The sequence below is a fragment of the Dama dama genome, chromosome 8, assembly GCF_033118175.1.
Source record: "Dama dama isolate Ldn47 chromosome 8, ASM3311817v1, whole genome shotgun sequence".
In the NCBI taxonomy this organism is placed as follows: domain Eukaryota; kingdom Metazoa; phylum Chordata; class Mammalia; order Artiodactyla; family Cervidae; genus Dama; species Dama dama.
In genome coordinates, this window is record NC_083688.1 from 30,632,515 (window position 1) to 30,660,327 (window position 27,813).

The window sequence follows — 27,813 nt, forward strand, 5'->3', positions numbered from 1 at the left end:
GACAGAGGTGTAATGATGTTTATATGGGCAATTGGAAAAATTAGTTTAAAATCTTAACAAAGTACAGATATGAAATAAGTTTATATCCCAGAAAGATGTGAGCAGTGATGTACCATGTCGATGTGATTTTTAAATGCCATTAAAAAGACATAAAATGCTTGTTAAAAATGATTAAAAAAAAATGATTAAAGAAGACAATGCCAGTGATACAGATTTTATTTAACACTTTTTGAAGCAGATTCAAAGAACCACAAAATAGGACAAAGGCAGGAAGCTTCGGTGGGATAGAGAATAACCAACAAGGAAGAGAAAAGTAGAAAATATCTAATTAGCTGCTGGCCACATAGTGAGCATTGTTTGGAATGAGAAGGAACAAGGAAACAAGCATAGAGCCCAGAGTTGGCTTGCTGTCTGGGAGTTGGCTGACTACACACACAGTTGGCCCACCATATCCATAGGTTGGGCAACCACAGGTTCAACCAACTGTGGATCAAGTTCAACCCCTGGTTCGTTGAATTCAATGCAGAATCCAGACGTAAAGATCCAACTCTACTACCAATGTTATAAGGGACTTGAGCATCCACGGAATTTGGTCTCCCCAGAGGTCCTAGATCCAATCCCCCACTGATGCTAGGGACAATTGTACTGCATTTCTGGTCAAGCAGAGCATTTAAAGGGACACAAAAGTGATCTAAATTTTGGTTTGCTGATGTGGCACCTAGGCAGGAGTGGCTCCATCTTGGGCCTAGGAAGTATTTCAACAAGCTTATGTTAGTAATTAAAGAGGAGGAAATTTCCAATTTTGGCCACTAATCTTTTACAACACTGTAAACCTTAAGCCCTTGATGGCCCTCAATGATGCAATGAATCAAGTCATCTAAAATTAGTTCTTTTAAAGATTTAGAACCTTGTTTCTTTGGAAACCACGGATAATCATAATCCAAGGAGATTTTGTTCCCCCTGGACTTGAACTAAAATGAAGGATGGCAACTTAATGTCGATGGACTAGATGGCTTGGGGGACTTCCTGGTGATCCAGTGATTAAAACTCCGCAATTCCACAACCTAGATGTCCATCAGCAGACGAATGGATAAGAAAGCTGTGGTACATATATACAATGGTATATTATTCAGCCATTAAAAAAAGAATGCATTTGAATCAGTTCTAATTAGGTGGATGAAACTGGAGCCTGTTATACAGAGTGAAGTAAGTCAGAAAGACAAACACCAATACAGTATATTAACACATATATATGGAATTTAGAAAGATGATAACAATGACCCTATATGCAAGACAGCAAAAGAGACACATGTAAAGAACAGACTTTTGAACTCTGTGGCGAGGGTGGGATGATTTGAGAGAATAGCATTGAAACATGTATAATATCATATGTGAAATAGATCGCCAGTCCAAGTTTGATGCATGAGACAGGGTGCTCAGGGCTAGTGCACTGGGATGACCCTGAGGGATGGGATGGGGAGGGAGGTGGGAGGTGGGTTCAGGATGGGGAACACATGTACACCCATGGCTGATTCATGTGGCAAAAACCGCCACAATATTGTAAAGTAATTAGCTTCCAATTAAAATAAATAAATTAAAAACAAAACAAAAGAAACTCCGTGCTTCCATTGCAGGGGGCACAGTTCGATTCCTGGTCAGGGAACTAAAATCCCACATGCTGTGTGCCCCCCCTCACTCCCAAAAAGACTTGGCAACATTGGTATTATTATACTGGATCAAATATAGTTTACCCAGCTCAGCATATTATGGCCGCAAAGCAACTGGAAAGCATAGTTCTCCTTCCTGATACTTACCAAAAAGATTATGTAACTGAGCTAACAGAATGTTCAAATATGGCATTTAACTCTCTAGTTTCTCCTCTAAAATTCTCTAGGCATTTGCTGACAGCTGAGATGAGATTGCTTTGGGTCTGTTTGGTGAAGTTCTCCTTCCTCTAGTTTAGACTTCTCCATATCTCTCAGAACCCTTTAGAAATGATTTTATGAACCTATGGGGTCCACTAGCTGGCGCGCTCAACTAAAGTGCACTCAACTACATCTACTTCATCTAGGTATCCCTTGTTCCTTACCCTAACCCCACCCTCCTCCATCCCGCAGGGGCATCTTACCTTTGTCCTAATCATGACTGCTCTGTGCCTTGTCCACTGGTTTCCTTAACCTCTGAAAAAAATGTGACAAATAAAGCTGCAACTTCTAATGTAGGCTTAGGTAAATCTGTCATCTGTGGGAAGTGTCCACCGAAATGGAAGCCTCATAAATTGCTGGTCTGTGGGAAGAGTCAAGATGTTAAGGACCCATATTAAGACCATCACACACCTATAAAACAGTCACTGTGCTCACTCTTTTTCGGAAAACTGTAGTGTTCAAAGCAATGTTGGAGAGACTCAGACAAAGTGAGCAAACGTTAATTAGATTTTATTTTTGTCTTCAATTGTTTGTATTTCTGCAAAACCACCAGACAGCACCAAAGTTATCTTCAAAAATGTTGGGCAGAGTTGGGTTTTTTCAAACAATTGATAGTTATTTTTAAAAGGGTGAGTTTCCCTCTGAAGGCGGAATTCAGCACCATGCATTAGGCAAATGTCCCTGGCCTTCTGTGGCACAGCGTTCCCTGACCCATTGGGTTTGATTCACAGCAGTTCTTTCAACAGCTTCTTCCTGAAACATGAACATGGACACCAGCTCTTCTTGTAAGGACCCAAACTTTAAAAGTCTGCGTGACCTCATAGGATTTGGTTTTTTTTTTTTTTTAATTAGAAAGGGATCCCTCAGGAATTTTTTAAGTTCAGAATCTATTAGTCTGGATTCATCTGGTTTATACCCTCAGTGGCCACAAAGACCCAAGCTTCTCAGCAAAGATTGTATTTGTTGATGAACTCCAGAAAATTCTGAGTGAGTGAGGCTTTGAGTGAGGTTTGGACAAACCATCCCAAGCTGGGGCTTCCCAGGTGGTTCAGTGGTAAAGAATCTGCCTGCCAGCGCAGGAGACACAGAAGACATAGGTTCAGTCCCTGGGTCAGGAAGATCCCCTGGAGAAGGAAATGGCAACTTGCTTCAGTACTCTTGCCTGGAAAATCCCATGGACAGAGGAGCCTGGTGAACTACAGTCCATAGGGCTGTAGAGTTGGACATGACTGAGCCCACACGCACACCCAAAGCTGACTCCCTCTTCTTTTGCTTAGGGTTACTGACCCTGCTGGGGGTTTGGGGGGTGGGGATGTCTGACAGATGCGATGCATCTCTTCACAGTCCTTCATCTGCACATTACCTTAAATATCACCACCCAGTCCGTCTTCACTACCTGGAAAAAAGCTATGCTACTATGATATAATTTGTACATGATATAATTGTACTCAGCTATCCACTCTTCCTTTTGAAAACACCTGAAACCATATGGCATTACAGATATTTCACTGCAACACACGAGTTGCTAATATCTGTGTGGTTTATGCATAGTATATGTAGCTAGTATCTATGTGTAAGTTCTCTGTATAAGATTTAGGCTTAAATAAATAAATAAATACATAAATAGAACTATATTCACAGTTTGGGATCTGAACATATTTAAATAATTACTGTAAGCCAGAGACTCTTACTTGCCTACCAAAATAGCCATTCGTTCCTTGTCTCTTAAATTAGCAGAATCCAAATATTTAGAATACAGCCGCCCAGTCAAAAGACTACATTTGCCAGCCTCTTTTGCTCATGAGATCATGTGACTAAGGCCCGGCCATTGAGACAGAAGTGTTGAGAGGGGCTCCTGGGAAACCTCCTTACCTTAGGAGAGTATATGTGCTCTTCTCTGCCCTGTCCTCTATTCTGAAGCATGGGATGACTGGAGATGTAGTCAGCGCTGGGAGCTGAGGATAAAGGCAATGAGGGTTGGGAAATAAAAAGCAAGCCTGGAACTCTGATGACTTCATCAGTTTCCCTGATGGTCTGCCTCCAGACTTCTTCTGTACAGTAAAGAACAGACTTTTGTCTTGTTTAAACTACTGATATTTGGACTTCAATTATATTTAAGGTATAAATCAAAATCTAAGTGATACACACAAATTCTTACATTCTGCTACACTGTAGCAACCCTGCTTCTTATATGTTTCACTCCATCACTATCTATTGTCTTATTAGTGGATTTGGTCTTCCCTGAGCCTCCTTATTCTCCCTGTCACATTTAGTCACATACTAACCTGGGTTCCAGGCACCAGGAATACCTTCAAGCTCCTGAACTGTTGCACACCTGAACTTCCTAAGATAAAGGGTTATCTTAGGTAAGGAACAAAGAAGAATTTATCCATTAGATGGACTATTTGGGCACAAATTGCTTTTCCATTTCCTGCCCTCCTGGAAACCAACAAGATGGCAGGACAGATAAGTGTGGGCTAAAATTTTCCAGAAGGACAGTGTATGGTGGGGAGAGGAGGAATATTTTAAACAAGGAGTATCTGGAATTGGAAGATGATAAACAGGCTACTGAGACCAGACAATGAAATAAGTCATTGGGAGTTTAGACAGTGGATGTTTCTACCTCCTGGGTGGCATCCTTGTTGGACAGATTGCCTGAGATATTGTCTGATTCAAGCAACTCCACAATGCTATAGGGAGAACAGTCTTCCAGACCCAGCTTACTGCATAGCCAACCACAGAAGCCTTTCTCCATGTCCCGGGCAGCTTGCCACCAGGCTTCCCAGGACCATGAGAGCTGGACCACGGCCGCGTAGAGGCCCAGGAAAGAGGCCATGGCCATGATGAGCACTGGATAGAAGAGGATAAGGCAGGGGCAACATGAGATCTTGTGCCAGAAGGTCCTCTCCTCGTTGTACACGAGGAAGATATTGTACCAAGTGATGGTACCATAGTAGAAAGAGACCACAAAGGAGAGGAGGAAAACCACAGGCAGGCAGACCAGCGTCCAGAGCACCACGTGTGGCCCACGGTCCGCTCCCAGCTGGCAGGCCTCTCTGCCTCCAGGCGTCGTTTCCCTTGACGATGTCTTGGGCTTGGTGAGCTCCTGCAGTTCCTTCTCTGTCAAGGTGACGTGGATGTCTACCATCTGCCCCTTTTTCTTTCCTCGGGTGATGGTCCCAGTTAATGTGACATAGCGGCTGTCCACGGGCACGTTCCACACACCTGCAGGGCACAAAGCGGAGAAAGTCAAGATCAGAAGAACAGACATTTCATCAGAGTGTTGTCCCCTGAGACTGGAGCCGAGTACAAGAAGGTCCTTTATCCTGGTCTCTGACACCATACGAAGTCAGTGATTTCACAGCAGATTCAGTGAGTCTCCCTTGAGGGAAGGATTAGTATTCCCAGGATCAACTCTCCTGCCAGGTCCCTTCTAAGACTGTGAAGCAGGTGAAGCTTGTTTTTTATTATCTCTACTTCTCTGGGCTTCCATCATGTCTGCGATACGGGAGTGAGAACTCGACCACAGGTAGTTCTTCAGCGTGATCGTATTTCTGATTTGTAAGTGCTGTGAAAATACTGTTTCTGAGTATCAGCTACTATGTGTGAAGGTGGCACCGTGTATGTGTGTTATACTGATGGGCAGCTCACTCCTCTTCTCTCATTGCTACCTCCGTGCTTCTCTGAGAGAGGCTTCTTCACAAACCGGTCGACATCCCAGCCTTCATATCCAAGCTCTGTACTCACACAGGCACCTCACATACACACATGCACACCACATACACATTCCCCAGCACAGATGCACCAGCAGCATCACTCCCACCCCCACCAAACAGCCACTCTCTGGCGGGCCTGGGAGTGAGTCTGCCGGAAGTGAAAGTAAAGCATGCAGCAGAGTCCACGGTCCTTAGTATGCGAAGGCTTTTGGTTGGCAGCTCCCCGAGGCCCTGTGGACTTCTATCCCCTGGCTGGAAGAAGGACAGAATGGGGCCACCTCAAAAGCAAATGTCCCTTCCTCTGAGAGGCTGTGCAGATCTAGCCCTCCACCTCCTTCCCTCACTTGGTCACCTTCCTTCCTTTCACAGAGGTTTACTGTCTTTGGAACCTGTACCACTGTTATCTTTTCTTCTCTTTTGAAATTATCTTTTGTTTGCTGAGTTGTTTGCTATCTGTCTTCCCCCGGCTGGAAGGTAAATGGTATGAGAGCAGTGACATGGCTCATCTCATTCACCGTGGGCATGTGTCTTAGGGATGACCCATATACACAAATAGATCTACCACGTCTGTCTACTGCTGCATAGTGACACTTAATATAGACGTCCTGCAATTTCCTTAGCAGCGACAAACATTTTTATAATTGCTTCCTTATGCACATGGGCATGTGGTAGATACTGAGAATTTCTAGGAGGTAAGCTATGCATATTTTGAATTTAATAGATATTGACATATTTCCCTAAAGCAGATACCTTTTCCACATGAGGTATATGAGAGTGTATCCATTTCTTCACATTGATGTTAATATGTTTTACCTAACTTTTTTGCCATCCATACAGGAAGTGAATGTTATATAGTGAAGGATTATAACACATGATGTTATAATTCACGTTTTCCTAATTATTATGAACGTCAACTATTCTTGTTTCTTTATCTTACGTGTATTACATAGTTAGCCTGGTTGTCTTATATTACTATTTTTTTTTTTAATTACTATTTTTTTTGTGATAAATTGGTCTCTTCTGTTATACTAGGAGTTTCAAAAAAGTAGAGTTCTCCTCCATATCACTTAGAAGAGAACCACAATAAATGCTCAATAAACATTGTTGACTTGTTGGATGAAGACTGCAACATTGTGAGAAGAAATGTATCAGTAAGAAGTAGGTCAGTGATTGAATGCCCAGTCTGTCTTCTGGAGGATCCTTACTTGGCCTCTTCCCTGTTGCTTTAAGCAAGTGACCCCAGAGAGACTCACCATCATCCACAGGATAGTCTAGGAAATCCTCTCCCTCCTCCTCTTTAGGCTGATCCCCACCTTCTGATTCCCCAGGCTCCTCATCCAGGGTCTCACTCTCTGACCGGTAGATGATGATAGATTCTGGGCGGGGCTCTTTCTTCTTCTTTTTCCTGCGCCCCATGGTGGATTCCCCATCAAGGACCAGAGCAGCTGCCATGGCTTTCCTCAGGGAGCTGTAGTAGGGGCTTGGGAGCTGACTCTGGCCTTCCACTGGTGCTGGCTCTTCCATCCTCGTCTTCAAATCTAGCTGTTCCTTGTTAAGAGTCCAATCTGCCAGAGCAAACTCATGACCCACACATCACAGAGCTTCTTCCAGGATGCAGCTAATGCAAAGGCGTTCCAGTGATGAGTTGCACTTGAAAGACAGGAAAACAAAGTCATTAACAGGGAATGAATAGGGTGAGATGGAGAGGGGCTTAGGAAATGGTCCTCAACTTGGCAGACATCTTCCCCTCCGTTTATTTCTCACAAAACTTTATTTCGAGAGTAACATGGACATACGTTTATAAGAATGAATCTTGAATAAAATTTTATTTGTGTTGTCATATTTTGAGTTGCATGTATTATGTAAAACCCATCAATCTAGCTGGGGGATGCCAAGTATAAAGAAGTTGGGTGAGGAAGCCTTACAGGCAGGTTAAGGACCATTCTTCCCTTCACCATAGATGGAGATTCCTATGGCTGGGACTAGAATTCCAGGCTTCTGGCTATTAGGTCAGACATTACAACCATACTCAAATGGTTGAATGCAACTTTGAGCAAGTAGTGCCACTCAATACTGGCACCACTTCACCAACCATGCCTTCCCTGGTATTCTATAAAGGACATCTGTGTCCTGGTTTTTGTTAGCCAAGATCCCAGAATTGCTGGGATCTGTTCTAGCACCTTTTGGGAGACCAGTGGAAAGAATGCACACATTTCACTCTTAACACTTTCTCTCCTCTTCTATTCTTCAGGTAAAAAGAAGTGGGAGAGATGAGAGGCTATACAACATCTTTTAAAGAAAAAATAGATTAGCCTGTGTTCTGGGTACATGAGTCATAAAGGGGAAAGTAATGTTTTGAGTGCTATTGCTAAAGAGGTGCCAATTAGCAAGTATCCAGCTAGTGGCATTTAAACAGGTAGTTGCTTGTATGCTTCTTAACAAAATTGTTATTATATGAGGTTGGTGCTAAAGTAATTGAGGTTCAAAAGTAACTGCGGTTGACTTATGCAGGAGGTGCAAGAGAGGTGGGTTTGATCCCCGGGTCAGGAAGATCCCCTGGAGAAAGGAATGGCGACCCACTCCAGGATTCTTGCCTGGAAAATTCCATGGACAGAGGAGTCTGGCAGGCTACAGTCCATGGGATCACAAAGAGTTGGACATGACTGAGTGACTATCACTTTCACTTTTTTTGCACCAACCACAATTACTTTTTAACCTCTATTACTTTTGCACCAACAATTACTATTGCACCAACCTCAATTAATTTTGCATCTATTGCAATTACTATTCTTTTCTACCAATCGCAATTACTTTTGAACTGCAACTACTTTTGCACCAACTACAATTACTTTTGCATTTCAATTACTTTTGTACCAACCGCAATTACTTTTGCAACCTAATATTATAGAAAGTTTCAAATATGTAAAAGGAGAAAATTTTTATTAGGGAAAGTGGCAAACCTTTACAGAAGCAAAGAGAATAATTTGAATGAACCCTCACTGTACCTCTCACCCAATTTCAACAATAATCAAAATACCAATAGCCAATTTTGTTTCATTTCCTCATATTATTTAAAAGCAAACACTGGACATCATTTCAGGAGTCACCGCAGACAGGGTTCAGTCCTTGGGTCAGGAAGATCGCCAGGAGTAGGAAATGGCAACTCGCTCCATTATTCTTTCCTGGAAGATTCCATGGACTGAGGAGCCTGGTGGACTACAGTCCATGGGGCCACAAAGAGTCAGATAACGACTGAGCAACTGAACACACACACACGATATTGTGATTATCTTTTTTCAAAAAGAGAGTTCTTATATGTAAGAGATATATGCTGAAACAGTTACATCTGTTGGATCATTGAAAAAGCAAGAGAGTTCCAGAAAAACATCTACATCTGCTTTATTGACTATGCTAAAGCCTTTGACTGTGTGAATCACAAAAAACTGTGGAAAATTCTTAAAGAGATGGGAATACCAGACTACCTGACCTGCCTCCTGAGAAACCTGTATGCAGGTCAAGAAGCAATAGTTAGAACTGGACATGGAACAACAGACTGGTTCCAAATAGGAAAAGGAGTACATCAAGGCTGTATATTGTGACCCTGCTTATTTAACTTATATGCAGAGTACATCATGTAAAATCCCCGGCTGGATGAAGCACAGCTGGAATCAAGATTACAGGGAAAAATATCAATAACCTCAGATATGCAGATGACACCACCCTTATGGTTAAAGCAAAGAATTAAAGAGTCTCTTGATGAAAGTGAAAGGAGAGAGTGAAAAGTTGGCTTAAAACTCAACATTCAGAAAACTAAGATCATGGCATCCAGTCCTATCACTTCATGGCAAATAGAACGAGAGACAATGGAAACAGTGACAGACTTTATTTTCTTGGGCTCCAAAATCACTGCAGATAGTGACTGCAGCCATGAAATTAGAAGATGCTTGTTCCTTGGGAAAAAAAACTTGACCAACCTAGACAGCATATTAAAAAGCAGAGACATTACTTTGCCAACAAAGGTCCGTCTAGTCAAGGCTATGGTTTTTCCAGTAGTCATGTATGGATGTGAGAGTTGGACTATAAAGAAAGCTGAGTGCTGAAGAATTGATGCTTTTGAACTGTGGTGTTGGAGAAGACTCTTGAGAGTCCCTTGGACTGCAAGGAGATCCAACCAGTCCATCCTAAAGGAGATCAGTCCTGAGTGTTCATTGGAAGGACTGATGCTGAAGCTGAAACTCCAATACTTTGGTCACCTGATTCAAAGAGCTGACTCACTTGAAAAGACCCTGATGCTGGGAAAGATTGAAGGTAGGAGGAGAAGGGGACGACAGAGGATGAGATGGTTGGATGGCATCACTGACTCAATGGACATGAGTTTGAGTAAGCTCCGGGAATTGGTGGTGGACAGGGAGGCCTGGCGTGCTGTGGTCCACAGGGTCAAAGAGTCAGACATGACTGAGCAACTGAACTGAACTGAAGAGATAAAGCAGGTAAAAAATTCTCTTTTTCCCAGGTTTTAAATAATAGAATTAGGAGAAGAGACAGGATTTTGCTCTTTTTCCTGCATGGTAGGCTTCGCTCATCCACCACCACCCCTAGTCCGAAGATTATGAACGAATGTGATACTGCAGACTGTTAACGTCAATCCACGATGAGCTCTGAATCCTCAGTCATTCTGAGGTAGGGGGAATAGATTTTAAAGCATATACTGCTCAAACTCTGGAACTTAATGCATAAACTACTGATATTAAGCCATCTTTGAAAGAAATTCTCCAAATAACTCTTAAATGCATCCACAACTTTTTCCCATCTTCATTGTTACCACTGTGGTCTACAAGGCCATCATCTCTTACCATGGTTCTAAATATGCTCCTTATCTTCTGGCTTCTATTCTTGCTGTCTTGCAATCAATTCTCCACTTAGCAGTTAGAAAGGTCTTTTAAAAACATACAATAAAATCAGGCCATTTTCTGTTTAAAATCCTCCAGTGACTTCCCATTGGTATAAAATGAAATCTGAACTTGTCCTGTGGCCTAAAGGCCTGTGGATCTGGCCCCTCCCTGTCCAGCCATCCTAGCCTACACCATCTACTTCACATATACCTCCAATGCTTCAATCACTCTAGCTGCCTATGTACTCCTCCAGAGTTTTATTAAAAGAAAATCAATAGCTCCAAAGCAGTCAGTAAACACCCAAAGACTCACAAGGCCACAAAATGAACTTATCTACCCGGGTATAGTGCCTTTGCAGGGCTGGGTCATCAGCACAAGTCTGGTCATTACTCCCATTCAATCAGTCAGTCACTCAGTCACTAACCCCACCTCCACAGTGGTGGAACACGGTGTTTCATGGGCTTATTACCATTGGACATGATTTTCCTGGAGTCTGTTTACAATTCTTTGCTGCCAGGTAGTCACTGAAGCAGACCTGATCCAGTGCCTTCTCTAAACCCATCCAGATCCTCAGCAGAACTTCTGGACTTGGTGGGTGGGAGAGGCCAGGAAGCTTTGAAGCCTCTGCTCTTAGATTAACTGCAGGGAAGCAAGTAACATACATGGATGAAGTGTGCCTGGAAAAAGCTAATAAGTGCCAATGATCCCAAGCCTTAGTATCTGGACACAAGAAGTGGTGGGGGCTATGGAAAATATAAGAGCTCAGGTCTCATCTGAAATAGGAAGTTACTGTTCTCTTCTTCCTACAAAGCCCAGTATTCAGCCAACTGCTTTCACAGACAAATTCAGGTCCATTTGGTAGGGGTTGTCCGAAATTGCATGTGGAAGTTTGTGATTTTAATTGTTGCAATTAGTCTAAATTTAAATAAATTACCATGGGGACAAACAACCAAAACAAATCGTAAACAGGCTGCATTTTGCCATCTCTGATTTATAAAGCTTCCAAATTAGGGTGCTCTGCTCCGCTGGTTTAATTAAGTACAATCAGGAATTGACTTTTTGCACCTTCACTGAAATGAACACATCTTCTTTCTCCAAGGAACCTGAACTGGGGCCAGGTGGGTAAAGTATCATTTTCAAGTTCATTTACGACTATTCCTTATTGGGCTTCCCTGGTAGCTCAGACGGTAAAACGTCTGTCTACAATGCGGGAGATCCGGGTTCAATTCCTGGGTCAGGAAGATCCCCTGGAGAAGGAAATGGCAACCCACTGCAGTATTCTTGCCTGGAAAATCCCATGGACTGAGGATCCTGGTAGGCTACAGTCCATGGGGTCGCAAAGAGTTGGACATGACTGAGCAACTTCACTTCACTTCACTTCATTCCCTGTTGGAAAAGATCCTGATGCTGGGAAAGGTCGAAGGCAAAAGAAGAGGGCGGTAAAAGATGAGATCGTTGGAGAGCATCACCAATTCAATGGACATGAACTTGGGCAAACTCCGGGAGACAGTGAGGGACAGGGAGACCTGGGACGCTGCAGTCCATGGGACGGCAGAGAGTCAGATACGACTCAGTAACTGAACGACTACAAAAACAACAGTGAACGGTGCCTTCCGCCAGCCCCGCTGTTCTTCCAGTTTCCTTACCTGTGGATCTGTCCCTCAAAGAGCTATGTGTCATCTGTCTGGGGTGACCAAACTCTCTGGTTAGCATCTTGGCTGAACACCATTAGATGTACTAGGCCAACTAAGAGATGAAATGTTTGCCATTTCATCACTGAAAATGACTAGTAGACCCTCTCAGAGAGAGACTCTCACAAATGTAAAAAGGGAAGGAAATTTGGTTCAGACGAGCGTCAAGAGATTGGAAAATGATGGAGAAGCAACTTAAAATGTGCAGTCTCCCACCTGTTGCTGTGATTGGCTGTGAGCACAGTTAAGGCTATAGCCTTTTCCTTTGTGGTCCTGTGAGCAGCATTTCTCTCGTCTCCTGGTCCTGAAAGGCTTTCACACTGAGGCTAGTTCATCACCTGAGGAGCATCGGTCTATAGAGGAAATAGCTCCTGGTAATGAAGCTAGTTGGTTATAAGGAGCTTGAGCATCTTTTTACTGTAAGAGCTATAAGATATGATCTTTCCTGTCTGATCTTTCATTTGCTTATTGCTTTACTTCTTATGGCACACAGGCCCCTTCCATCCTCAACTCTCAACCTATCCTAAAACATAAACTCTCTCAGTCAGCACACCTGTCTTGTCCACTGTACTGTATCCTTCATGCCTAGAACAGTATCTGGCACATGAAAGGTGCTCAATAAATATTGGCTGAATATTGTGAACTGGCTTCCCTGATGGCTCAGATGGTAAAGAATCTGCCTGCAATGCAGGACACCCAGCTTCGATCCCTGAGTTGGGAAGATCGCCTGGAGAAGGAAATGGACACCCACTCCAGTATTCTTGCCTGGAGAATTCCATAGACAGAGGAGCCTGGTGGCTACAGTCCATGGAGTCACAGAGTCAGACGTGACCTGAGCAACTAACACATTTTAAGAATCTTACATATATAAGTTGCCTCTGGACTGCTTTTACATCAAGGCAGGGCAGAGCTAGATATGCCCCAGTGATATTCCTTCGGCACTGAGATTCTGTCTCAGTGTTGAGAATCCCATAGGCCCCTGTCAGCCTGAGCCAGCAGCTGCTTTGTGGAGGGGAGAAAATGAAGACACTAGGCAGATGGGGAGGGGGGAGTGGGAAGATGGGTGAGCAGCAAGAGAAGCTCAGAAGATGAATGGAGGGAGTGCTAATGGGCTATGACAAAGCGGGAGGGTGGGAGGATCATGGCCACGGAGATGCCTTTTTCCCCAGGACAAACGGGGCAGTGATGCATAGCACCAGGCAGTCTTTGATTCGGCCAAAGGAGCAGTCATTGCAGCAGGGCGTGGATGCCCTGAGAAAAGAGGACTCAATCCGGCATCCGAGTTAAAATCTGAAAACAGAGTCTCCCAAAAGCAGAGCTGTGGCTGGGCCTCCAGGCCTGTTGAGGGCTTGCGGACATTGAAACGCTGACTGAGGACAGGGGCAGAGAGGACAGGTATTTTTTTAAAAAACTTCCCAAAGTGAAATCTTTCTAGAAACACTTGATCATGGAACAAAGGAATTATTTTTATGGGTTTTATTTAAGTTTATTTATTTTTGCTATTTTCTTTTTTTAATTAAAGAATAATTGCTTTACAGAATTTTGTGGTTCTCTGTCAAACATCCACAAGAATCAGCCATAGGTACCCATCTCTCTCTCTCCCGAACCTCCCTTCCCATCTCTCTCCCCAATTCACCCCTCTAGTTTGTTACAGAGCCCCCAGTTTGAGCTCCCCATACAGTAAATTCCCATTGGCTATCTATTTTACATATGGTAGTATGAGTTTCCATGTTACTCTCTAGAACAGGTCTTTTTTAAAAAAAGATCTCTCAAAAAGATTCCACATCTCCCTAAATCATAGGCTATCTTTGGACTATGAAAAAGAGCTTTCTGTCTGCTCATAGTGCAGCTTCCTTGAGCCTGCAAAATGGCTTCTGGTCATCCTCAGCAAGCAAAACTGGCTTGAAGCCTGTCCAGCCAGTCACGTTTTCACTGGAGGACCGCAGAATACCTCTCTGAGGCCACTGAGCCACCACCACACACACAGAGGCTGCACAACAGCCAGGTCCATGCGGAACCACCCTGGCGGAGCTCCGTGAATCCACAAGTCCAGACCAGGTCACAAACCACGCTGAATCACATCTTCAATCAAAGTATCATTGAAAGAAATTTAAAGTGCTCCTTCCTCCCGAGAAAGAAAGCCTCAAATTTTCTGGAATAAGAAACCTCTCAGAACTGAGAGGTGACCAGTAGAAGTGATCCCTTCATAAACTTATCAGCAAATGAGAAGCGGAAGAGGTATCTTCCCTTCTTTAAGGAGCATAGCTTGGAATCTGTCAGCAACAAAGACAGGGAATAAGTTCTTCTCAAAAGAGGTCAGAGGAGGGCAGGGGGATGGAGGAAGCGATGTCTGATTCCACTCTCAACCAGATCCATTTCCAATTCACTCTGAATAATTCGGTGCTGGACCCAACAAAAGAATGATGGCATTTGTTTGCTTTTACATTACTTTAATACCTTGCAGGGGGAAATACAGTATTCTTGTCAGGGGTACCACTGACTAAAACTGCCCACCCTGGCTAGGCACAATAGTAACCATTTGCATGAGTTACAACAGGAGGTCCTGGTAAGGAACATGGAACTAACAAGCTACTGCCCACCAGAAAAATCTGGGAAAGGTCAAAAGGAGAGAGGAGATGCCAGTCAACATGTCTTACCAACCTCCCAGATTCCTTCTTGCTGGAATCCATCTTGGCTGAGTGATGCGCAAGCCACCAGGAAGGACCCTGAACCATAATGACTGGCCAGAGACAACCCAGAAACTAACCCCGTTATCATAAAACCCAAGACTAAGGGCCACTTGGCAGAGCAGTTCTCCTGGGTTCCCTTACCCTGCAGCTATCCACACCCCCACACCCGGATGTCCCCTACCAATAAAGTCTCTTGCTTTGTCAGCATGTGTGTCTCCTTGGACAATACTTTTGTGGGTGTTAGACAAGAATCCACTCTCAAGCCCTGGAGGGTCCTACTTCCTACAGACTTAGAAACAGCATCCTGCATGGACGATTAGGATCACAGCACCTGTCATAGTCCCTAGATCTGCCACTTCCTTAGGCAAAGTCTCCTGAGGCTAGTGTAATTGCACTCTGGTGGGTAGACAGCACAAAGCAAGATGGAGAATTTGAACAGCGAATCACTGTTAGTGGGTACCAAAACGCCGATGAGAAATCTCCCCCATCCTCAATAGGCGGGCTCCCCTGCATAAGAAATTAACTAGAGGGCAGGATCTCAAACACACACCTACAGACACCTTTCTTGCAGGGAGCATACACCTTTAAAAAAAAAAAAAAAAAAGATCTTTTGGACTCATCAATTTTATGCAGCCCAGCTGAAATGGATCAAACCTCAAATCAAACCTCAAAGAGTCCTTCTTCCCTTCATTCCTGGGTGAGGAGAGGTAGATAAGGTGGTGGTGGGGTTGTGTCTTTTAAAAATCATTTATTATCTTGTTCTCTGGATAATTACAAGTGTATTCCGCCCCCTCCCTTTTTTGTTCCCATCCCTTCCGGAGGATGAAGCAGGATTTTCTCCCTCTCGGCTAAGGCTGCCCCTTTCCTTTCCAGCCAGCTGCACAAAGCAGCTGGAGCCAGAGCATCGCTCTCGACACCACGCCCTCCGCAGGAGGGCGGAGCAAGGCTCCCGAGCTGCAGCCTCTTTTCCCAGACGCACCGGAGATTTAATTTTAATTAAAACCGTGAGAGGTATACCACTGAGGATTAAATATTTCAAAATAGAGCACAGCGCCACTTTTTGTCTTCTTCCCTTCCCCAACAGCATCGAAATAAAACACACACACAAAGAACAAGGAGTCTCACCTACACGTGCTGCGGACCCAGGTAGGCGGAGAGCGCTGAGCGCCGGGATGCAGCCGCTGGGGAACGCTTCTGCACTGGGGGGACTGAAAGCCGCTGCGACGGGCGTGCCAGGTTGGGGAATCGGGGTGGGGCGGGGTGACGAAGAGGGGCGGGGCGACGGAGAGAGGGCGGGGCGACGCGGTCCAACGAGCGTGGTCGGGGCGGGGCCCGGGAGGTCACGTGGGCGTGACCTCGGTGACTTAGCTCGCCCTGCTCGTCCCATCGCTCAAACGCTTTACGGCCATGAATTCTTGGGTTAAGGGCAAGAGTTGCTTAGCAGCAGGCTTGCTGCAGCACCAGGTGGCCATCGTCACCGGTGGGGGCACGGGCATCGGGAAGGCCATCGTGAACGAGCTCCTACATCTGGGTGCGTGAGCAGGTCCCTGGGCTAGGGAATCCAGAAGGAGGGGTCCTCAGAGGCTTATTTAACCTGCTGGGGGCGGGGCGGGGGGGAAGCGGTCCGGAGCCAGCGGGTGGTACGCGGGCTTAGGAGAGCGTGAAGTTGCAAAGCCAAGGAAGTGTAGCTGTGGATGAAATTAGAACCGCGAGCGAGAGTCGGGAGAAGAGAGTTCTTTCTAAAAAAGTCGTGGACAAGCGTTGGATGATGAACCACTATTTGTAAACTAAAGGGCAAATTTCGAGCCAAAGGTACAGTGCCCGAGGTGGGGGTTAAGGAAATGCGTGGAAGCTTGCTATGGAATTAATTATGAAACCATTGTCATTATTAATATGGAATTATGGAATCGTTACTGTCAGTTAAATTATTCATATGGAATTGGTTATGTATTTTACATTAATTCTAGGGAATTTCCTGGCGGTCCAGTGGTTAGGACTCAGCGCTTTCACTGCAGTGGACCCAGGTTCAATCCGTGATCAGGGAACTAATATCCCGCAAGCCATGCAACTGTGGCCAAAAAAACCTCTGTTTTTTCATTCTGTTTATTGCCTGATGAATGATTAGGAAATATGGAAAGACTACTGGAAAAGTTTTTAACATGTGGAGAGGCTCCCATCATACAGTCTTGAATCTCTTTTAATATTTACCTTGACTTGGGAGTTAAGTAGGTAGTAATGGCCATGAAGTTTCAGCAGGGTCAGATTAAGAAATGCTAATTCCCCCCTTTTTTTCTTATGAAGATGTATTTTTTCATTTTTTTAAAGCATACTTTTTTTAAGTTCATACTATGTGCGGAGCTTAACTTGACTTGGGTGAAGGGAGGACTTTGTGAGTACATAAGGAGGAAAGAAACCACAAGAGAAAATAAATAAATATGAAAATGTAAATCCTCATTGAATTAAAAAATATACATGAATAAAATTTGAAGTTACATGAAGAAAAACATTTGCAATATGCAACAAATTTACTGTATAAAGAGATCTTATAAATAAGGGAAAGATCTAACACACCGATAGAAAAATAGGCTTATGATAATGGGCCACACATTTTAAATAAAGAACTAAACAAAGGCAGTAAGTGCATGAAGAAACAGTCAATTTTTTGGCAGTGAAATGCAAAATATAGCAATAAAAAGGTCCATTGTTTTTCTAACAAAATTTTAAAACATTAGGGAGAATGAAAATGTTGATGACGGAGAGGACAGGGAAGAATGTAAAATATCGCAAGCTTTCTAGAGGTTAGCTTAAGGGAAAAAATCCGAACATGTTAACAGTGTTCGTGCTGTGTGACCTAGTAATTCCTCTGTCAGGAATTTATTCTTTGGAAATAATCAGGGACAGGCACAGATATGTGTAAAAGAGTATAATGTTCAATAGTGAGATGTGATAAGGGAAATGACTAAATCAGTAACAATGAAATATGCTGCTAGACTTTATATTGTCAAATGCATACCATGTGATTTAAACAGTAGGATTCTAAACAAAATATAGCATTCCAATTTAATTGTTAATGAAAAATCTATATGCAGGAAAGACTGGAAAGAAGTTTACAACATTGTTTATCAGCAACTGCTTTTTCTGGAAATGATTTGAATGATGAGTGGTTAAATTGTATTCATTTTTCAGATTTTTTTTAATGAACATGTAAATTGTCTTTGCTTCCCATATGTTTCTAATTCTCGGCACATAGTATGAGCTTAAAAAAATGAAAAAATGCATCTTAATAAGGTAAAAAAGGGAAATTAGCATTTCTTAAAAGTCCGTCTAGTCAGGGCTATGGTTTTTCCAGTAGTTATGTATGGATGTGAGAGTTGGACTATAAAGAAAGCTGAGCGCTGAAGAATTGATGCTTTTGAACTGTGGTGTTGGAGAAGAGTCTTGACAGTCCCTTGGACTGTAAGGAAATCCAACCAGTCCATCCTAAAGGAGATCAGTCCTGAGTGTTCATTGGAAGGACTGATATTGAAGCTGAAACTCCAATACTTGGGCCACCTGATGTGAAGAGCTGACTCATTTGAAAAGACCCTGATGCTGGGAAAGATTGACAGCAGCAAGTAAAGGGGACAACAGAGGACGAGATGGTTGGATGGCATCACCAACTCAATGGACATGAGTTTGAGTAAACTCCAGAAGTCGGTGATGGACAGGGAGGCCTGGCGTGCTGTGGTCCATGGGGTCACTAAGAGTTGGACACGACTGAGCAACTAAATTGAACTGAATCTGACCTTGGTGCAACTTCATGGCCGTTACTCTCTACGTTACTCCCAGCACCAAACTGTATCCCTCTTCAGGAAAATCCATAAGAAAAGTAGACTCGGTTGTCATTTTCTGTGAAGGTCAGATACCAGGCTTCACAGCGGATTGATCAGATCCTGGCTCAGCCTTCCAATGTACTTGTAAAAAACAGTAGTGGTGTATTGGAAATACATTCCCTACAATGAAAGAATATGCAAATACCTTTTACTCTGAGTTGCTCAGCTTAATTTTTTTCTACCAGAATTAATGGCTATTTCTGAAAATTGTTACAGAAACCCAAATCAGGCAAATTAAACAATAGCCAATTCTCTTTTCATTAAGCCTCCTATTTTTTGGCGTGAGATACAAGTTGGATTTTGAGGCAAGTGGTGATTATTGTGTTGTCTTTCACATCCAAATGATTTTGACTGTTCCTTTTCGATGAGAATGGTGAAAGCCCTAGCTCACAAGAGTAGGATATAGTGAACAGAATTGGAACTCTCTTTCATCTATTTGACAGATGCTGTTAGACAAAGGGAGCCCTGATTCCATCAAGGGATATTGAACCTAAGACCATTCGCATTGAATTCAAACCAAATCCTTGTCTCTGTCCTCAAGTTAGTCATTCCCTTTCTATGACAGTGGCTCAGCTGGTAAAGAATCCGCCTGCAATGCGAGAGACCTGGGTTTGATCCCTGAGTTGGGAAGATCCCCTGGAGAAGGGAAAGACTACCCACTCCAGTATTGGCCTGGAGAATTCCATGGACTGTATAGTCCATGGGGTTGCAAAGAGTTGGACACGACTGAGCAGCTTGTACTTTCACTTTCTGTGACGGTGCATAAAATGAAAGTAGGAATTGCAAGTGGAAATTGTGAGGCAGGACAGCCCTTTTTGTTGCTCTGGTGACTAGGTTCTTACCAACACCTGGGACCTAGAAGGTGCTGAAATGGAGCACTCTGAGTTGAAGATTGAAAGGAATCAGTATCAACCCAGGCAAAAATCAATATATTTGGCTACAATTGCCTCAGATGTGGAAATAACTCATTATCTGCTAGTTATTTCAGTACCTTGTTCTAAGTAAGTTTATCGATCTGAGTTTGTCTTGCAACTCCTATAAACAAAAATGTCCATCCAAATCATTTAGCCTAAGGGTGAGGAGAAGGATATTATCTGATAATTTTCTAAATTTTTAAATAAATTTTCTAATATAAGAACATTTATTTATTTATTGCAGTAAATTCAGGCAGTATTGAAGTATATAACAGAAAACTAAAATGAGCTTTCCCATTCTGCCCATCTCCTAAACCCCCCTTCCTGGTGATTTTCTATAAGTCACTCACATGCACAAATAAACACACGTGTGTGTATTTTTTATTTATAAAACCAAGACTGTAGTATTGTTGTTGTATACATATGTAATAATTTATTTAACTGTTCTTTTAATGGAATCGCATGTTTCTAGTTTTACCCACCATTGCAACGTTCTGCCTTGTAATACCTTTATACCCTGGTTCAAGTTTATATACCAGTTAAAATAAATAGCCTTTTAAAGTTGTGTCCCAGGATAGCTCTTCTAATATTAGATAACTTTCCAGAGGCATTCAGCATTCAGATAGTAATTAGTGATAATTTGGTAATCTTCTAATTAGATAATTCCTGTGAAAATCCTAGTTACATTTTTCCCTATGTCTCTTATTTTGAGACCTTGGACAAAGTAGGCATTAATCACCTAGAATTCTTGAGAATTTTTTTTTTTTTTTTTTAACGTGGCTTAACTTCTTAATGTGGATTTAGGAAGAGTTATAGATATCCAATTTCCTTACCTTGTTCAGCCTGTGCTCTATTCTGGAAACTAAAACAGATAATGCTTGTCTTGAAGGCAGAAAGATTGAAGAGAGAAGGGCACAGGGCAGAGGCCATGGCTGATCCAGGGGAACTTGTTTCTCCTTTCCATTTTACTAATCGGATTAGTTCTTCCTCCTAATTCAGGGAAACTTGGTTAGACCTGGGCTGAAAATGTGTGTTTCAATTCTTTCCCCTGAGAGTATAAGTTTCCTTTTGGAAGCAGAAGCAGAAAGGAATAACAGTACTCCTGACAATATAATATATGCTTTGTTGAAAATTACGCATTAATTTTGATAAATTGAATTCTGTTTTAGTCTTGTCTTACAAGGAATTCATGGTGAATTTAATACTTGTTTTGTAAAGCTCTCAGATTACCTCCCAGAATTTCCAAAAGTTGTCTGCATATGGAATTCACTAAATTATAACCTAAGCTTGAAAGATAGTTTTTTTTAAGTGCTTTATTTTAATATGCAGAAACTACCTCCTCGTATACAACTAGTTCTGGCCAAAATGCAGAGCTGTTTTACTTTTTAACGTTTCTAAATGTCTTCTGTTCCATATGTTAATATTGAATGTGTGGGCTGTTGGTAGTATAATGGTTGTAACAATGACAGGGTCCCAGTCCTCCTGGAGACAAAAATGAGTGGGAGGAGACTGTGAATTATCATTCAGTACAAGCTTAAATGCTCTCTTAGTGTAAGGGATACAGTGGGCTTCCCATGTAGCGCTACAGGTAAAGAACGCGCCTCTCAATTCAGGAGACATTCATGTAACAATTAAATGCTGTCCTCATACATTTTGTTTCTACATATGTGATAAAGCCTATAATACATTGATAACATTTTTACTTTCAACAGTCACCACCTTTTGCAGGATTTGAATAGAAATAAGTCTTCATATTTATTTACTCACATAGTGACCATTTCTGGTTCTCTTTCTTCTTTTCTATAGATTTAGATTTTCATCTCGTATCATGGTCTTTCTGCTTAAAGAACTTCCTTTAATCTTTTTATAGTGAAGTTCTGTTTTCATGAATTCTTCTGAATATTATATGTGTGAACGAATCTTTATTTTGCCGTTATTTTTTAAAATATTTATATTATTTATTAATTATTTAATAGATATATATATAGTTTAACAGAAGTGGGAACATTAATATATTTATGGGAGGAGAAAACACAATGGCAAGCAGTACATTTTTCAAACCCCACTGATAACATCAAACAATTCAGACTTCATTTTAGTGGATAACAGCACCATTCATTCTTCCCTGAAACTGGGGTTTAAATCTATTTTCACTGGGTAAGAGTTCTAGGTTCCAAAACGCCCATCTCCTCTCCCCACCCCTAGTGCCTTCAAGTACTTGTCTTGGCTTGCATTGTTTCTGAAAAGAAGTCTTCTGTCTTTCGTGTGTCTTGTGTTCTTTTTCTCTGGCTGCTTTTAATATTTTCCACTGTATCCCTGGTTTATTTAATTATGCTGTCGGTGTTATTCCTGGGTCTCTTTTTATTAATTCACTTCTCTCCTCATTCTGGGTTGTATTTCCTTGCTTCTTTGCGTACCTTGTGGTTTTTCGGTGGATGCCGGACATTTGAATTTTACTTTGTTGGAGGCTGTTTTTTTATTTTTTCTGATGTCTGATCTTGTTACTCTTAGAACATCTCTTTTTGACTGGACTCAGAAGTGGAAGCTCCCGGAGAGGACAGCCTCCCTCTCTTGGCAATCTGTTCCTGCCGTTTTTCTTTGGCTTCCTTCAATCTGTTGACCAAAAGTTTAGTATTCTGCAGCCTCTTTCCTTATTTTTCTTAAGTAGGCTGTTTCTTCAGAGCAATATGCCTGTGTGTGTGTTGCAGAACACGGGGGAGTAATAAGATGCTTAATCTTGGGTGCTTGGGTCCTAGGTAACTTTGTTACTATCATTGTATGGTTATTTTTGTAGTCTTGCAAACATTGCTGAACTTTGTTCTGTGATGTACTTAACTTGGTAGCGGTTTGATACTTTAAAGAGGCTTTCTTTCTGTTAAGTACTGTCCTAAACAGTCTTTAGTCCCGGATTAATTTTGCTTCACACTTGAGGCCATACCCTCCAGTTACTTTGCTCAATACCTTGTCAGAGTTTTTTCCTGGTTGGAACACTAACTTTTGCCTAGTGCTGGATGAGTGTCAGGGTTTGTTCCTTCTATTTATTTTGATTGGTTCTCTTTTCTCCTCAGATTGTGTCTTTTCTCCAATGTACCGATCAGTGCTCAGTTGAAGATCTGAGGGAACTCTCGAGATCTCTGGAGTTCTGACCCTGTGTATCTCCCTCCTCTCTCTGTTCCTCTGTAATCTAGCTGTCTTAGCCTCCCCAGACTCCCAACTTCATCTCTTCTACCCAGGAGCCTGCTGGGCTCTGAATGGATTCTTCCTGCCTATGCTGCAGTCTGAAGACTCTCTCTAGGCAGCAATCTGAAATAATAATAGGGCTCACATTGTTTGTTTCCTGTGTTCACTATCACTGCCCTGTGCTCCCTGATATCCAATGCCTGGAAATCCTTGTTGCATATATTTTTGCAGTGTTTTAGTTATTCTAGTTGCTTTGTTTGAATTAGGATCAATTCAGTTCCTATTACCATAGTAGAAGTTCTCATTCATATTTCTATTCCTATTTGTATTTTCTAAACATTTTTGCTTTTGGAATGTAGACAACTAATGAAAATATATCAATATTTACCTGTTCTCTGACTGTTGTCTCCTCAGGATGTAATGTGGTCATTGCATCCCGTAAGTTTGATAGGTTAAAATCTGCTGCAGATGAACTGAATGCCAGTCTGCCTCCTACCATCCAGGCTCAAGTTACTCCCATAAAATGTAACATCCGTAATGAAGAGGAGGTAAGCTAATCTCTCTTTTTTTTTTAAACTGAAATATAGTTGATTTACAATGTCATGTTTAATTTTTGCTGTTTAGCAAAGTGACTCAGTTTTATATAAATATATGTGTGTGTGTGTATATTCTTTTTCATGTTCTTTTCCATTATGATTCATCACAGGATATTGAATATAGTTTCGTGTGCTATATAGTAGGACCTTGTTGTTTATCCATCCTATATAATAACTTACATCTGCTAATCCCACACTCCCAATTCTTCCCTCCTCCTTGGCAACTACAAATCTGTTCTGTATATCTGTCAGTCTGTTTTTGTCTTGTAGACATGTTGATTTGTGTCATATTTTAGATTCCATATATAAGTGATGTCATATAGTGTTTGTCTTTCTTATTTCACATAGTATGGTGTTTTCAAGGTCCATCCATGTTGCTGAAAATGGCATTATTCCATTGTTTCTAATGGCTAAGTAATATTCCATTGTATGTGTATGTATATCTGTGTATATATATGTATATAATTTTGTATATACACATATAACACATCTTTATCCATTTATCTGTTGATGGACATTTAGATTGTTTCAGTGTCTTGGCTATTGTGAATAGTGCTGCTATGAACATTGGGATGCATGTATCTTTTTAAATTTTAGTTTTTTAGAGGTATATGCCCAGAAGTTGGATTACTGGATCATATAGTAAGTCTAGTTTTCGTTTTTTGAGGAAGGCAAATCTATCTCATCATTTATTCATTTGTTTTAATTTAGAGTAGCTGTCCCTAACTCTGACTGTGCTTTAGGTTTTGCCGTGGTAGCTGTCTTAGATGAGGTTCACTAGAAGCAGAGCCTGTGAAGGTGATTCTTGAGCTAATGATCTATTGAGCAAGTGGCCTCAGGAGAAAGAGAGGAAGGGAAGACATGGAGGGAAGCCAAGCAAGAACAGTTTAGTCTGGAGGTTACATTCATGCCTTCTGCCCTTTAACTCATTTTGTAATGTCTATTTCATCACTCTCCAATATTCTGAGTTGGTTGTTTACAGATTGTTACAGATTATTGGATCAGTGATACTAATCCTTGGATAAATCTTGTCATCAAAATTCTAAATTTAGCATTATGATCTATGGGTATTGAAACTGGTGACACAGGATTTTCAAGTTTATTCATTGTGACTACATCTTCATTTATTGTGGTTCTCAGAGTTACTATTCACTGTGAGATACTGTAAGCTCTGCTACTCTCCTAAAGCAGATGATAAAGTCCAGGTAGCAAGTTAGTTATTAATCAGTTCACTCTTAAAATTTTATTTGTTTGCTGGAGTATAATTAATGTACAATATTACATAAGTTGCAGGTGTATAATATCGTGATTCATAATTTTTAAAGCTGATACTCCATTTATAGGTACCATAAAATATTTGCTGTATTCCCCATATTGTATAATATATTCATTTAACTTATTTTATACCTAATAGGGTATAGCTCTTAATCTCCTCCCCTTACGTTGTTGATCCCTGCTTCCCTCTTGACACTGGTAACCAGTAGCTTATGCTCTGTCTCTATGAATCTGCTTCTTTTTTTTTTGTTCTATTCACTAGTTTGTTGTACTTTTTAGATTCTACATATAAATGCTGTCATACAGTATTTGTCTTTGTCTGTAACTAGTTCCCTTTTATTGTTTTTCTTTAGGTGAATAATTTGGTCAAATCCACCTTAGATATTTATGGTAAGATCAATTTCTTAGTAAACAACGGAGGAGGCCAGTTCTTCTCTCCTGCAGAAAAAATCAGTGCAAAGGGGTGGAATGCTGTGATTGAAACCAACCTGACGGGCACCTTCTACATGTGCAAAGGAGGCAAGTGTGGATCAGTAATCCAAAAAGTCAAAGTGTATTTATGTTAAGATCATAGGGCACCTGAAAGAGAAATTGTTAGGAGCTCAGAAGCTCCATGTCATCAACACTTATTGCCCCAATTTAACTTATATACAATATAGCCATGTAAATTCCTACATTTCTGGAGAGTAATTTGGCAGTGTTTTAAAAATATGAATTTGCTTGATCTGTTGATTTTATTTCTAGGAAGTTATCATGTAAAAATGATTAAGAATTTGTACAAAGATATAGCTACAAAGTGCTTCATTAAATTAAGGAAAGCTCCATACTTATTTTGTTTTTAAGAGATGAATCTGTTAAATCTATTGTATGGACCTATTATTTCCATGAAACCTTCAAGGAGAATACCAGAGTCCACAATTTTTCTGACTAATAAGTAACTAGCACACATGCATAGTTTTTGGATCAAAGGTTATCTTTCATAGGTGGTAATATTCAACCCTGAAATTGGATAACTGAAGAGTTTCCTTACAAGCTACTCAAGACATTTCTACACTGCAAAATGTGAAATGAGTATAATTCTGACCCACAGGGTCTTCACCCCAACATGGATTAGGCTTTATATTCTTAGTATTTCCAAATCAAAGGTCTTGCAGACATTTTCAGGCTTTATCTTTATCTAACTGATAATACAGAGTTCTATATTAATTGTGATAACAGGATTGACTGCTGAAGTGTAGAGATCCAGAAAAAAACAGGAGCTTGAATAAGATAGTTGATTTCTCCCTCACATAAAAATTCAAGGTGTATAGTCCAGGGATAGTATGGTAGTTTCATAATCATTAGGGAATAAGGATCTTTCTTCTTGTTTACTGTCTTTAACATGTCCATCCCCTAGTCCAAAATGGCTGCTTCAGTTCCTGCCATCATAACCGCATTCTAGACAGCAGGAATTCAGAGAAGTGTAAAACTCATTCTTTTTAACAGCATTGTCTGGAAGTAGCACCATTACATTTACTGACATTCATCATCAATTAAAACTCAGTTAATTGATTATACCTACTATAAGTGATACTGGGAAATAGAATCTTCAGCTATGTGCCTAAGTACAAATTCAATTTCTTGTAAGAAGAGAATGAGTACTAGGAGACAGGTTTTAGTCTCTTAACTCAGCCTTCATAGTTTAGCGCTTTGACATCTTCCGGCACTCAAGTCATCGATCTCTTACAAACCTTAAGTTCCATTAATTAGAACTTTTCAGAGTCTAGATTCAGTTATGATTTTTATTAGCCAGAGTTGAATTAAAGAATCCAAGGCCTATAGTTTTTATTTTGTGTTTACTTTAAACAATGGGACTTTTGGTTTTGACAACAAGGAATATGGAACATACATTTTTCTATACCAGAATAATAATAGTGAAAAACTGAAAACCATTTAAATATTTATTAATTGAGTGAAGTTTTATACATCTATAGCATAGAGTACTATGCAGCCACTGAAAATATAGGTACAAAAGTCTACTTCTCAGTATGAAAAGATATTCCTAGATATCACTGAGTGGAAAAAAAGGTTTAAAACATTCTATCCAGTGTGATCACATTCTGCAAAAACAGTATATATTTATTATATGGCTGTATATAAATAGACATAATTCTGAAAGAGTTTCTAATAAAGCATTGACATCTCTGAGAGGTAAAATTGCATATTATTTTCTTCTTTTTCTTTTTGCTTCTCTGCTTTTTCTAATTTTTCTAAATTGCATGTGTATTGTTTTATGTAATTAAAATGAGTTAAGTCCCTGACTTAACTGCCCTGAAGTTCCAGCTTCTTCAGCTTGTACTCTTTGACACCATATGCTGCTGTTAAGGAATTGTGGGAAGATCCACGTTTAAATTTCTGGTGAATTTAGACTTTTCTATAACCTTTAATTATTCATTTTACTAATATAGAAATTTTTTTCTCTCCATTTATTTTTGGAAAAATTTTGAATATAGAAAAAGTTAAAGAAATAATGCAATGAACTCTTCTAAGGCATACCTTGTTTCATTATGTTTTGTTTTATTGCCCATCAAGCAAATCTGTCAGCAATGTTTTTCTAACAGCTTTTGCTTACTTTGGGTCTCTGTGTCATATTTTGGTAATTGGCACAATATTTCAGGCTTTTTCATTATTATACTTGTTATGATGATTTGTGATCAGTGATCTTTGATGTTACTATTGCAAAAAGATTATGACTTGCTGAAGGCTCAGGTGATGGTTAGCACTTTTTAGTAATAAAATATTTTTAAAATTAAGGTTGTACTTTTTTTTTTTAGACATAATGCTGTTGTACATTTAATAGACTATAGTATAGTGTAAACATAACTTTTATATGCACTGGGAAAGAAAAAAAATTTGTGTGATTCACTTTATTGCAATATTGCATTATTGTGGTGGTCTGGAACTGAACTTACCGTATCTCTGAGCCCTGTCTGTGTACCTTTCATTTAGATTCACCAAGTGCTAACATTTGCCATATTTACATTCTCTAATCTCCGTGTCTTTCCCCCACTCATCTTCCCTCC

The 27,813-nt window shown here is 40.9% G+C and overlaps 2 protein-coding genes across 7 annotated transcripts in view; one reads left to right on the plus strand and one right to left on the minus strand.

Moving 5' to 3' along the window:
• Positions 1-2,343: 2,343 nt before the first annotated feature.
• Positions 2,344-16,165, minus strand: TMEM169 (transmembrane protein 169). 5 transcript variants are annotated; one of them, XM_061148797.1, is made up of 6 exons: positions 16,040-16,165; positions 6,895-7,291; positions 4,927-5,150; positions 4,211-4,286; positions 3,798-3,880; positions 2,344-2,678 (listed from the first exon to the last, which is right to left on the minus strand). In XM_061148797.1, the coding sequence occupies exons 2-6, from the start codon at positions 7,163-7,165 to the stop codon at positions 2,580-2,582; spliced, it is 753 nt and encodes a 250-aa protein (XP_061004780.1). In that variant the 5' UTR covers positions 7,166-7,291; positions 16,040-16,165; the 3' UTR covers positions 2,344-2,579. The 5 variants fall into 5 exon arrangements, with proteins under 5 accessions (XP_061004780.1, XP_061004775.1, XP_061004777.1 ...); XM_061148792.1 differs by lacking the exon at positions 4,211-4,286 and having other exon boundaries at positions 4,549-5,150; XM_061148794.1 differs by lacking the exon at positions 4,211-4,286 and having other exon boundaries at positions 4,549-5,150; positions 16,044-16,161.
• A 121-nt stretch (positions 16,166-16,286) lies between these two features.
• Positions 16,287-27,813, plus strand: part of PECR (peroxisomal trans-2-enoyl-CoA reductase) — a 34,938-nt gene continuing 23,411 nt past the window's right edge. The window contains exons 1-3 of one of the 2 annotated variants that reach the window (XM_061148799.1): positions 16,287-16,445; positions 23,349-23,428; positions 25,105-25,270. In XM_061148799.1, the coding sequence (XP_061004782.1) occupies positions 16,322-16,445; positions 23,349-23,428; positions 25,105-25,270 (370 nt within the window). In that variant the 5' untranslated portion in view covers positions 16,287-16,321. Of the gene's footprint in view, positions 16,446-23,294; positions 23,429-25,104; positions 25,271-27,813 lie in introns of both variants that reach the window. The other variant, XM_061148798.1, reaches the window with a different exon arrangement.